Genomic DNA, 12790 nt, shown 5'->3' with positions numbered 1-12790 from the left:
AATTACCTGCTTGATTGCTTTGTAATGATTTCCCAACTCCTGAGGACAGAGGGATGCCGTATGGTGTAAAGCCCTCTTAGGCAAATTGTGATTTGTGATATTGGGCTTATAAATTGGTTTGACTTGAAATAAATGGCTTGAAATATCTCCAAATAAGTTAAAATAATACTTGACAACAGTTCTGTCCAGAGAAAATGTGCCTGTGGATTAAAATGGATAATGCATCTTCATGCATGCTTATTTGGGTGTGAAATCTGGTATATTTTTTAGTATTTTTGTATCAATTCAATCACATTTTACTTTCATCATTTATTTGCCCTAACTTTCTCCTTCACTTTTATGACCTTCCTTTCTTTTTGGACAATAAAAACACTTTGTTTTCCCTTCTTTCCTTTAGTCTTTGGGGATTCACCCCCCTCCTCAGTGTTCTTCCTGTGACATTTAAGCACTTTCGACCACATCAGGATCATACTAACGATTCTCCTCCTCAGCTTGCCATGTCCCAGGGCCACCACCATGGGACTGAATCCTACAAACAGTGAGGCTGAGAAGTGAGCCACAGTCAGCAGCCCTTCAGCGTGGTGTCCCCCATCGTGGTTGTAGTACGTCACCGCAGCAACCTGCAGTGCCCAGCAGACCACGAAGAGTGACACCAGCGACATGATCACATGAGCCGCTTTGCGTTCAGTGGACAAGTGTTTGTCCATCTCCCCGCAGGCTCCTCCTGACTCTGTCCCTGCAGTAACAGCTCGTATGTGTTTTGCCAGCGCATGAAGCGTGGCCAGGTTGGTGCAAACCATCAGCACCAGCGGCAACACCTCATTAAGTGCAAGGGAGGAAGAGGCGAAGGCTGAGCCTTGTTGGTTGGAGGGGAACTCCCAGACACAGCCCAGAAGAGGCCTAGTGGTGCAGCTGATCACCATCAGCTCCACAGTGGCATTGCCGTGAACGTGAGTGCTGTATACCAAGGCTGGAATTGAGAAGGCCAGGTTAAGCCCCCACACCAGCCCCAGAACGATCCAAACCCGCCGCCTCTCCCTCTGCTGTGCGAGAGGGCCAAAGTTCACCTGCTGCCGCCTCAGGGTGGTGCAGTGGAAGATGCTTAGTGCCAGAGTCACCCAACAGCCCACAGCTCGCCACCACACCCACAGCAACATGAAGATTCGGCACCAGCCCGGAGACAGAGACACATCCAAGCCCAGGTCGGACACAAAGATGGGCACTGTGCGGAAAAGCGAGGTCAGCAGGTTGGCCAGAGACAGGTGCACCAAAATAGTGTCCGAGGGAGGGAGCCTCCGAGACGGACTCTTAAGGGCCGACTGCAACACCTGAGAGTATAAGCATGAAACGCTGAGAACACCTGAAACACTGAGCTCAATCAGCAAATAAAATACTCTGTATAATCTCACCACATGGATGACCAAGATGTTTCCAAGGATACCAGAGAAGACCAAGAGCCCAAACAAAATAGCGTCTACAGTGAGGACCTCTGACATGGCATCATCCTCTGCATGGCGACATAGTTTGCTTTTTCTTTGTGACAGGCATGCGCGTGAGAGTCACAGTGAAACATCAAGGCTTCATGTGCACTACTGATGCTAAAGCTCCCGATGGCGTTTTATATATGCACAAACAGATTTGTCAAACAGAGACGTCAAAGATGGTTTCATCTTTGCTGATCAGGCTCAAGGTCAATTTAATCCAACGTGTTGATGCTTTGAGTGTACATGCAGAGGTTGGCATTTTCCAAGCAGCATCATCAATGTCTCTCGGCCTGAATGATCACAGCAACAGGTGTGGGACGCTGTTTATTTGTTGTGTTAATCACAGTCTGTTCCCATTCACTTATTCATTCTAAAACATCATCACCAGCAATCTGCTCATTTCGTAATAATTCTTAATGTTCCATCCTGACTAAATAACACTAGCTATCAGACCATCAGTTCTAATATTAACTGCAGCTTACACAGATTTAACCAATTACCTTGCACAACCTTTAGGGGACAGGCGTAGAGAAGTCATTCCCACTGACACAGCTTTTTTTCTCCTATCAGTCAGCTATTCATTGTCTCCCTTGATATTAACTGTTTACTCAGTTGCCAAGTGTCTCTCTTGGGGACGTGGCAAGTGCTGCTTCGAATAATCTCACATAAACACCGCTTAATTAAATGTATTGTGGAGAACAATGATGCATCTTGATCACACGTTTTTTCCACTGTGCCTTGAGATAAAACTTGTTTTTTATTCCTGCTGATCCATATAGGTGCTCTTTGTTCGTGATGATTTTATACAGAGAACATCATGACCTCTTTACTGCACTACATGTCAGACTGCTTTTTGTACAGGGAATGGACAAAGTGAAAACAGCTGTATAATGCACTGCAATCTGATACATTATCCCTGCAGCAATTTCTGCCTTTGTAAGGTTTATGATTTTGTTCAGACTGTGTCAGAGAGGTCTTGGTATAATTTATTGCTAATTTTTACAGCTGTAGTCTTTCTGTTATCACCATCAGAGGGGCGAAAAAAATACGTAATGATCTTCCTTTACAATTCTATGAAGCACAACAACACTAACAACCATTCCCACCCCGTTCTATACAAAATAACATGTTTACTCTGATGAATCTAACCCAGAAAACAGCAGCAGCAACTTTCTGTCTTGCAGTTAACAGCCCTGTTGTTGAAATTAGGGAACAAAGGGTCTATTTCTTGCAAAAAACACACAAAATGTAGAGTTCATGTATTGAATATGTAAAGTGATAATTTGTAAATAGCGACTGACACTGTTGAATGCCATGCATCCAAAAGTGAGTGCAGGGCAGCATCAGATGCATGCATCCATTTTCATCCACTTATCCGGGGCTGGGTCGTGGGGTCAGCAGGCCAAGCAAGCACCCCAGACGTCCCTCTCCCTAACAATGTTTTCCAGCTCCTCCTGGGGGAACCCAAGGTGTTCCCAGGCTGGATGGGATATGTAGACCCTCCAGCGTGTTCTGGGTCTGCCCTGGGGCCTCCTACCAGTTTGGTGTGTCCAGAACACCTCTAACAGGAGGTGCCCTGGAGGCATTCTCCGAGAATAGCCACCTTAACTTGGTGGACGGGTCACTGTGAACCTGGGAGCTGTGTTGTCTGGGGCTAATAGGGAGGGGAGGGGCTAGACTAGGAGCAATTCAAGAAGACCTTGATGAATTGGCGTATTCGGACCTTGAGGACCCCCCCGGGTGGCAGGCATGTGTATGAAGTTGTCCATGCTAGATTAAACACTTAAGTATATTTTAAGTATAATTTTGATCTGAATCAGCAATGATTCTGCTTTTTTTCCATGTTAGTAAAACAATGAGTAGCCTGAAATTGATTATTATTAATTGATGATAATTATAGAAGATTAATGTTGCTTCCCATTTTTCAAAAGCTAAATAATGTCCTTTGTCTGAGCAACATTATTTCAAACAGTTCTCTATTAAATATTATATTAAACTCAAAGATTAGGAGAAAGGAGTTGCGGGTGTTTCTGTAGGTGTTGTTGGTACAGGTAGGGCTGACAGCAGCTCTGATGTGATGTGTAGCCTGCTCTGCCTGGGTGTGAGGGTCCTGCAGGTGAGCAGCACACGTGGGATGCATATTGGCTCCAACCATCAGTGTCGTCAGGGCTTCGTTTGTTTTCACCGTTATTGATAGACACCTGGAGCAATGTGTGGGACGATGACTCACAAATCGACTGTTGATGACTACAAATATTTTGTGCACGCACCCACGCTCCCAAGCACACCGCGGCGCGCGCTCCTCCACGTGCACTCTCGCACAGCGGGCATCAAAGCCTTTACGTCAAGCCAGACAGGAAGAAGAAAGCGAATCTGATGGCACGATAGCCGGGTCCTCATCATCCCACCGAAACCAGTAAGTGCTTTTATACATGCCTGAGAGTCGTAGGCTGCGCGGAGGGGGCTTTATTAACTTCATCCGAGCTTATCCTATGCAAGGTCATACTCGGATCTCTCACTGACAGGATGGCCGCATGACTAAATGTTATTTCTGTCGCAGATGCATACCCGCTCCTCTCGCCCATGGACGAGCTGTCCTGTTTCACACGGATTTCGTCGTGTGCACTGAAGCGGAGCTGATCTTATGGCAGACATCAGCCCGCTCTTTACCATCGCCCATCTGATCCACTGTGAGAGAAAATAATTCGACGAGAGGAGGTGAGATGAAAAGCCAACAACGACCATCGCTGCTCGCCTTATCGGCACTCGTGCTCTGCACATTACACCAGACAGCTGGCTCCAGCAGATCTCATCGCAGCAGCCCAGCATCATCAACAACAACATCCCCATCAGAGGCTGGAGGCAGGAACCATTTAGGGATCCAGCACTGGCAAAAACAGACTAACAGCTCTAACTATGGCAATCACAAACACGAAAGTAGGCCACCACCAAAGCTAAAAGAGGTAACAGGCCAAGTGAATAGCTTCTCTCTTAACACCAGCAGAGGCAATATTACTACTGTGATATCTGAAAGGTCTGGCAGGGCACCAAACTGGAGCCTGGATGAAGGGGCGTCACCGCTGTGTGCCTACAGAGTGATTGAGGGCGGCATCGGTGGGCAGCTGTGTTTTCGACAAACACTGTTCGGGTACAAGTGTCATCAGGGAGACTGCAGGACAGTGGTGACTTTGGGGAATCTGGTGGCAAATATTCTCATTAATGGCAGCGTACTGTTACAGTGGACCCATAAGGGAGAAATGACTGGCCGAGACGCAAAGACGAAAGACACTGCAGCTGTTCAGAAGAGTGGTGGGGATCCAGGGGCAAATTTAACAAAAGAGGAAACTCTAAGATCAAACACTGTTTTCAGTGGCCGACGCCACAGGCGGGGTGGCTACGAGTTGAGCTGCTGGTGGAATGGAAGCTATACTCAGTTTGAGTGTGCTGGCGTCCATCTTGGATCTGGCTGCAGGGACTTTCTCCTGACTGAGCTGCATGAGAACATCCCGTACCGCATCTGCCTGCGCTCCCTGGCCCGCTCCGATCCAGCTCAGAAAGCAGACCAGCGGGACTGTGTGGAGTTTACCCTCCCGCCGTCTGGGATGCAGGACATTGTGATTGCCATGACAACGGTTGGGGGAGCTATTTGCGTGATGCTGGTCATCATCTGCTTGCTGGTGGCATACATCACAGAAAACATCATGAGCCCCACGACACAGCACTCATACTCCTACCGCACTCACTCTCGTCACTGATGTGACTCTGAATCTAAGATGCACTGTTAATACATAAAAAGACCTACATTTAACATCCATGATCACATCTAATCCTAGATCACAACCACTCACTGTCAATAATACTTACTTTTCAGTCCGCCACATAATGATATACACATCCTGTTATGACTGAATAGAAGCACAAACTACTGTTGCTCTGCAAATAACATGCCTTGTCAACCTCTGCGAGGATGCACTGAACCAAAAGTACTGATTACTTACATTTACAATTATACAGTAGTTTACTGTGTTCTGTTTTTGTTCAAGGTTGTCTGTGATTGAATCTGTCAATCTGTATGCTGGCAGCATTTATACAGCAATACACTTAATGAAATGGCTTTGAGTGCATCAGAAGCAGCTGTTTTTTGGCTAAATGTGCAGCCTGTGAAAGTGTCCCGACGGTGTCCTTCCTTGCTGCGACACAGGAAAATAAAACTTTAATGAATTTCATTTTTTCCACTTGACTAAACCATCCCACCGTCCAGTTTTGCTTTTAGGTCTGCATACAGTATGTATTTGTACCATTTTGTGAAGGGAAATACAATCTGGTGTACAATCTCCAAATACTGTGCCAAACATCTTGAGTTATAATGCCTTTATGTCCCGCTGTCAGTGAATAAAGTACCATGAGGTCATTTGTAATACTTTGCAGCTGTCCTTGTTTTTCTCCTTGCGTGTGAGAGAGTGTGTGTGCACGTGGTCATCCTCACATCTCTGGACATTCTACAAGAATCAGCAACAGACAGGAATTAGAATATCTGTATAAACACAAACCTTCCCTAGGTGTCTGATGCAGGTCAGTCACAGGGGCTGATCTCATCGGTCCTATTCATCTTTTCTGTTTAAGTCTTTCTGGATAGTTAAACTGAATACAACTGTATCCCAAACTATGATCAGATCAGGAGGATCCTCTTGTACACGCAATGTATGTGTATATGTGTGTATAGTGTAAAATACCAAGACAGAAACTTGACAAATGAGATAACAAATCTGAAAAAGTTTGTCACATTGATGCAAAAAAATATAAAAAATAAATAATGATTTGATGATAATGACCAAAATGATATGTATCATCGCCACAACTATGTGGGGGAGCTACCATGGTATAAACTGTCAGGCAAAATCTCTGATTACTAATTTTGTTGTCATTTCAGGGTATTCATCATCATATTGTTCAACTCTAGATCAGATAAAATGAGAGTCCAGGACAGAGAATATACACAGCAAAGCACAATATGATATACTGAAACAAACAGACAAATGTTATATTATTACATAGGCCTACAGTGTACAGATGTAGTAACATCCACATGAGTGTTGGGGATTGTATGCATGGTAAGTATCATGGAGGTAGAATTTATTAATAGGACAACTGAAATATGCAGTTGCCTGTTCAGAACTGATTTAAGGATGAGGATAAGTAGTTTAACAGATGTTATAAAAATGCTTCTTATAACTGTACATTTTGTTCTGCGAATGCTACAGAGACATTTAACATATGTTTGGGGCTGCCCATCATTGCTGCTTTCTGGAAATTTGTCAATGATTCTTTATCAGATTTGACTGGGTTGAGCTAAGATCCAAATTTTATGTTTTATTCTTAATCAACATAGGTTGCTGTTGGCAGGCTTTAGAATTTTATAAATGTGGTATACTCTGAGTCTCTCTTTGTTATCACATTGGATTCTGGCTTTTAAGAAAATAGTGATCTTGGAACAGCTAAGATGAACAGCGTGCACCCTAAAACAATCAGGGCCTGGGTGGGTATTATAACTGCCCTTGATAATGTATGGATTTTAATGCTTTAACCTCAGCTGACCATCTCTCCTTCTGTTATTGGTGTTGTTCCTCTTGTTTTGGCTTGTTTGGTCGTTGCATTTGTCAGTATATGTTGAAAATAAGTTGTTCTTAAAAACACAATAAACATTTAACCATAAAAAAGTATTGTTTGTTGGGAAAAAATACATATCTCTATAGATAGAACACATATTACATGGAAAATATATCATTCAAAATAGCATACATTTACGCATTTACTGTAAACACGTTGTCAGTTTGTCCAGGATATTTTTGTATCTAGTTTTGTTTAGTTTCAGCAGAAGCGTCAGAAGTTATTTGAGTCACAAGTGTGCGCCTATTTAAAAAAAAATATGATGTGGGTGTTTTCATGAACACTTTGAATGTAGTAAAAATATGTCTTTCAAGGAAAATCATATCACTCGTGTTTGTGTACCGACCGACGTCACGCTACGTCGCGTGACAAGTAGCAAACCCCGCCCTCAACTGACATCACTTCATAAAGCCGTAGTCCACTGACGGGGCGACGCCATTTTAACTTCCTGCATCAGAAAGAAGACGAGCCAGTCGCACAGTATTTGTATTCGAATCGTTTTCTTAATAACCGTAACAAAGGGGTTTGTTTTGTTTGTTTTTCTTTCAGGGATCAAACTAACTGCCTTTGTATAGTTTCTGACACCTGCTAACGGTTAGTTTCAGCCGGAGAGTCGCAATGCCGAGCCACACGCTGCGTGTAGCGGTTGTGTGCTCGAGCAACCAGAACCGCAGTATGGAAGCGCACAATATCCTCAGGTAAAGATGAGCCACCGGGAGGACAACAAAAGGAAAACCCACCGTGAAGTGAACCAAATCTGTGCGGTATCGAGCCGTTTTCCCGTCACGAGTCAAGCCGACACGGTGACAGGCAGTCTGTTGGGCCTCAACGCAGTTAACAATGGACTCGTTCCTTTTGAGTGTCACAACGGGGCTACGGCCCGCTTTTAACGCAGGTTTCTGACTAGGTTTCAGGTTCGCGATTGTCTACAATAAATATCCGCATTTTTTTGTTTTCAAACAGGTTATGGACTTTCAAAAACGGCCCAAATTGGTTTTTTTTCCACCCAACATGTTGACTAGAGCGCCCCCCTGTAGAGAATATTCCGGAAGGGAGGGACTGCAGCTTGAGCAACATCAGATGGCGTACCTGCTCTGATCAGCCCCCTCATGCACACACTACTTAGAGAGGTTAAGTCTAGATTTACTAGTTTGTAAGCCAAAGGTGTGTGCTGGTTTGGGACTGTCAGACATTTCACACTTGGGTTCATTCCCTAATGGCTGCTCTTCTCATTTTAAAGCAGAGTACCTTGGTCTAGTACAAAATGAGTTAGAGAATTCAATTTTGTGACGACCTGACATCTGTGTGGTTAGCTTGATTAATTTTTTTTTTCTGTTCTAAGAAAGTCAGGCAAATTCTGACACAACATGAGAGAGACAAGCTGAAATAGGCCTACGCACATTTACTGTGGATTTATGTCTTAGTTCAGCCTTTGACACAAAACAGGTCCACATCATACTTTACACTGTAGGCATGGAAAGACGCTGATGACTGCATCTACTTGTATGTAATGTTTTCTTGTGTCCAGTGTTGATGTCAGAACTGGTATGTAATTTACTGTCTTATCCTCTTGGTCTTTGCAGTAAACGTGGATTCGAGGTGCGTTCTTTTGGGACAGGGTCTCATGTGAAGCTACCCGGTCCTGCCCCGGATAAGCCAAATGTGTATGACTTCAAAACGACATATGTACAGATGTACAACGACTTGGTCCGCAAGGACAAGGAACTGTATCCCCTTCTCACTCACTTTTCCACACACACACACATTTACACTGTTGACTGGAAGCCAGATAAGTAGACATGGCACATGTACATGTATTGTGTTTAGATATTGCTTTTTTGTGGGAGTTCGTGCATCAAGAGTGAATGCGTTTGAGCGGCACAGCAGATGGAACTGCACCAATGGGTAAATCACATGCAGGGATTTTAAAATGTGTCACAAAGTTATGCTTTGTTATTAAACCTGTAACATACAGGGGGGTGGACAAAACACATTGCAATACAACAGTAAGTACAGTTTGGTGAAGATCAAATGCTTTTGCTGAGGCACATCAGATTTAAATTTATGCTCACTTCTCAAATCCTAGTTTACATTGTTCAGTGTCTGTTTTCTCAAGAGTTGTCATGTTACCACTGTTGTTCCTTGCTTTCCTTCTGTTTCCAATATATGGACCATACCTGCTGTCATAATTGATAAGTTTGCAGTTTGAGTAATACCAGCAAATCAGACAAAAATATTTTGTCTCTTTCAGAGAGTCAACACAACCTGGTTTGCCTTTCTTTGATAGTTTGTTTTTTTTTTTTTAAATTGCTGTAATTGCTAACAATCGCTGGTGCATCATGATAAACACGTAAACTGACGGGTGAGAGTACACAGAGACTAAACCACAGGAGAACTACATCAGCAAAGAAAAACAGTGGTGACACATAGACAACACTGGCTGGAAAATGAAATGCCTTACAGGACATTTAACCATACTAAATCAACACAAACATCAAGGGCAGTTTCACTGTTTAAGTATTGGCTTTCTGGGTCACATCATAAATTTTGATTAAGATAATATTGACTGATGCCCCTGTAAGTTGAAGAAGAGTAAATTAGCCCTGTGTTAGTGGGAATTCATGCATATACTACTAACAACCTTAGACCACATTACAAAAATAGCCTGTAATTTGTTGTAGCTGGAGACATATAAATGTTAATATAAAAGTGAAGGATTTGCACTGCATTTTCTTTGCACATGTAAACACTGTCTCAGAAATTTTGTTTTATTTAGTTACTGCAGTTGCTTGTCCTTTATAAGTACTGAATAGTGGCACTTTTTGGTCTTTGATATCGCTCAAATACTAGTTAGTAGTATAATGTTAAACCAGCCCCCTTGACTGTATATTTTAAGGCGTCTGTTTTGTTTTTCCTGGAATTTCTCCAATTGTTCTTCAGATAATTGCTTTGTTTGCAGACTTAGGCATGTCTAAGAAGGTCATATTGAGGAGTTATGGTCAAATAGGCTTCTTGTGAACATCTGGGCTTAAAAGTAAGATTTGTGCTTCACCAAATTCTTACTTGCTAATGATATTACTGTATTGCAGGTGAACATTTTGCCATCCCACGGTAGGTTGTCTTTATTCCTGCATGTGTTACAAATTGTAAAATAGCTGCCCTGTATATCTCAATGTGTTATGAATAGAAAATGTTCATATTACCTCTTAGAAGACTTTGTTGTATTCTTGCAGGGTTTCATGATTTTTTTTTTTTTTTTTTTTTTCCTTAAGAAAATATAGTCCACTATTATAGACAATTCACCATGTTGGTTGGTCTTTTTTTTTTAATTTATATATTTGGCGGTGTCTTGTATGATAGCCATGTATTGATAGAGCAACATAGGCTTTGGTCACATCTTAGAAAAATGAAGGTGTGTGATTACATTATAACATCTGTGGTAAGGACAATAAATGTTGGCTGGCCAGTATCAGAATGACTCATTGATAATAATATTATATGATAATATAAGTTTAACATTTTACTGGTACGGCCCTGAATTGGCTTCCTCTCCCCCCCCCCTCCCCCAGGCAGATCACTAATGAATGGAAGTTTTTTCAGACACCACCAGAGGGTGCTGTAGTGTGCCAATACAAACACTCACTGACACCATTCAAGTGTGTACCCCACAGTGCAAACAAATTATGCAGTCTCATTCAAACCAAATATTTGTCTTACTGGGATTTGGCAGGTATTTTTCCTTATTTGGTTGGTTGAGATTCTGTCTCTGACAGTTCAGTGAAGGTGCTGTGTTACCTTGAAGTGTTTCTTTTGCTCCTGTTGTGTTCCTTGACCTCCCCAACTCTTCAGATACACACAGAATGGCATCCTGCACATGCTGGACCGCAACAAGCGCATCAAAGCAAAGCCGGAGCGCTTTCAAAGCTGCAAGGATAAGTTTGACCTGGTCATCACCTGTGAAGAGAGAGTTTATGACCAAGTGCTGGAGGGTGAGGCTTCTCACAAGACATGTTTAATCACTGAAGGGATACAGTTGCAAATTCAAAGCTGCTTGCAGAAAACACTGCCTTGATACTGCTTGCATAATGCAATTTTCATCCCACCATGATTTGTATGCAGACCAAGTTTTCACCCTTAACACTTCTGACTGTGTGGCGCACACTTTCTCTTTCATCTGTTGCTGCTCCCCAGATCTGAACTCAAGAGAGCAGGAGACCCTACAGCCTGTGCACGTCATCAATGTAGATATTCAGGATAACCATGAGGAAGCCACGCTGGGCGCCTTCCTCATCTGTGAGCTGTGTCAATGTGTGAGTGTTTCTTGCCGGGATTATCAAACACTGTTACATAGCCACACTGATACAACAAACACTCATAAATCATTCATGCTACTGTGGTTTAATGATGAAAAATTCTGCCGTATATCTGTTTACTTAAGTAATATGAATGAAATGGTCGTTAAGTGGACATAATATGCCATGCAGTGTATTTCCAAAGTAAGGGATTAAGTGGCCACCTAATGAAAATGCTAGTAATGCTATAAAATGGTGCTATGGATTCATAAATGGTGTGCAGATTGATTTGACTTCAATGGTGCAAATGAGCTGTGTGCTTTCCAGGCTGTGTTTAATGTCCTTCCTCCTCCACCCCTGCAGATCCAGGAAACTGAGGACATGGAGGATGAAATAGATGAGCTCATACAAGAGTTTGAGGAGAAGAGCAACAGGCCTTTTCTTCACACTGTCTGTTTCTACTGATAACACAATAGAAATCTGCAATAAACACAGACCTAGGTCCCAAGCAATCAAACAATAGTATTATAGACACACACATACAATTCTTACTCCTCAGACATCCACAACACCATACATACACGTTGTGTGCCTACACAGCCACACATACATACATACAGACACACACACACACACACACACACACACACACAGCTTTGGGTCAGGACCTAACAAATGGCTGCTGTTGGACACATTGGAGATGATGGGTTTATCCTCTATGCAGAGGACGGACTCGCTGCTCTCGCTCTGCCTTCATTTCTCCGGATCAAGGTCAGGCCAAGGTCCTCCCTCCATCCCAGTCCAGTGAAATCACTCAACCATGTCTCCTCAGGGAGAGCCATAACACCCACACCCCTGCAACAACTTCTTTAACAGTCCCTTTGATTTTTGTTCAGTACAGCAACAATAATGCTGATTTTTATTTTCTCCAGATGATATATAATTGCAATTTATTGAAGCATATATGTCAGATTTTTATTCATAGTTTGGGACAGTGTAAATGTGTTTTTGGGGTCAGACAGAATTATTTGAACTGAATGCGTGTTTTTGTGCGACCATGTGTTGTAGGTTAGTTAGGATTAAGTTAAAGTGGGTGGGCTAATAATGAATAACCAAACCTAGACCTCTCTGAGGCCCTCCTCCAGTGTGTTTCCAATATAATGTGTTGATTCATATTTAAACTTGGATATGCTATTTTCAGGGCATAGTATGTTTTTTTTTTTTCTTTTGTAAATGTTAAAGAATTGAAGCATTGTAATTATTTGCAAAATGCGAGCTCAGCTCAGAGTGCCTGATTTTTCTGTATGTACATATGAATCCTCTAATGAAAGAGATCTCTACGAAACA

At 42.6% G+C, this 12790-nt stretch overlaps 3 protein-coding genes and 1 long non-coding RNA gene across 4 annotated transcripts in view; 2 read left to right on the top strand and 2 right to left on the bottom strand.

Moving 5' to 3' along the window:
- LOC125897679 (uncharacterized) overlaps window positions 1-11076 on the bottom strand; it is a 20562-nt gene extending 9486 nt beyond the window's left edge. The window contains exon 1 of the long non-coding RNA XR_007450540.1: window positions 10947-11076. This is a non-coding gene — a long non-coding RNA (uncharacterized LOC125897679). The remainder of the gene's footprint in view (window positions 1-10946) is intronic.
- Window positions 306-1496, bottom strand: LOC125892410 (olfactory receptor class A-like protein 4). Its single transcript, XM_049582789.1, has 2 exons — window positions 1410-1496; window positions 306-1328 (listed from the first exon to the last, which is right to left on the bottom strand). Exons 1-2 carry the CDS (start codon window positions 1494-1496, stop codon window positions 306-308), a joined length of 1110 nt encoding a protein of 369 aa, XP_049438746.1.
- Window positions 3782-6108, top strand: fndc10 (fibronectin type III domain containing 10). The gene is made up of 2 exons (XM_049583983.1): window positions 3782-3900; window positions 4045-6108. The coding sequence occupies exon 2, from the start codon at window positions 4208-4210 to the stop codon at window positions 5237-5239; it is 1032 nt and encodes a 343-aa protein (XP_049439940.1). The 5' UTR covers window positions 3782-3900; window positions 4045-4207; the 3' UTR covers window positions 5240-6108.
- ssu72 (SSU72 homolog, RNA polymerase II CTD phosphatase) lies at window positions 7570-12790 on the top strand. Its single transcript, XM_049585183.1, has 5 exons — window positions 7570-7849; window positions 8735-8878; window positions 11001-11140; window positions 11343-11461; window positions 11807-12790. Exons 1-5 carry the CDS (start codon window positions 7770-7772, stop codon window positions 11906-11908), a joined length of 585 nt encoding a protein of 194 aa, XP_049441140.1. The 5' UTR covers window positions 7570-7769; the 3' UTR covers window positions 11909-12790.

The sequence above is a fragment of the Epinephelus fuscoguttatus genome, linkage group LG1, assembly GCF_011397635.1.
Source record: "Epinephelus fuscoguttatus linkage group LG1, E.fuscoguttatus.final_Chr_v1".
NCBI lineage: Eukaryota > Metazoa > Chordata > Actinopteri > Perciformes > Serranidae > Epinephelus > Epinephelus fuscoguttatus.
The sequence above is the reverse complement of the archived record's forward strand: the minus strand, read 5'-3'. Positions and strand labels throughout refer to the sequence as shown.

Excerpts from the sequence above, each read along its gene's own strand:
- LOC125892410 (XM_049582789.1), bottom strand. The coding sequence starts at position 1,496 with ATGTCAGAGGTCCTCACTGTAGACGCTATTTTGTTTGGGCTCTTGGTC. Across the intron at positions 1,329-1,409 it reads ACATCTTGGTCATCCATGTG|GTGTTGCAGTCGGCCCTTAA; the intron begins GTGAGATTATAC and ends TTATACTCTCAG.
- fndc10 (XM_049583983.1), top strand. The coding sequence starts at position 4,208 with ATGAAAAGCCAACAACGACCATCGCTGCTCGCCTTATCGGCACTCGTG.
- ssu72 (XM_049585183.1), top strand. The coding sequence starts at position 7,770 with ATGCCGAGCCACACGCTGCGTGTAGCGGTTGTGTGCTCGAGCAACCAG. Across the intron at positions 7,850-8,734 it reads GAAGCGCACAATATCCTCAG|TAAACGTGGATTCGAGGTGC; the intron begins GTAAAGATGAGC and ends TGGTCTTTGCAG. Across the intron at positions 8,879-11,000 it reads GTCCGCAAGGACAAGGAACT|ATACACACAGAATGGCATCC; the intron begins GTATCCCCTTCT and ends CCAACTCTTCAG.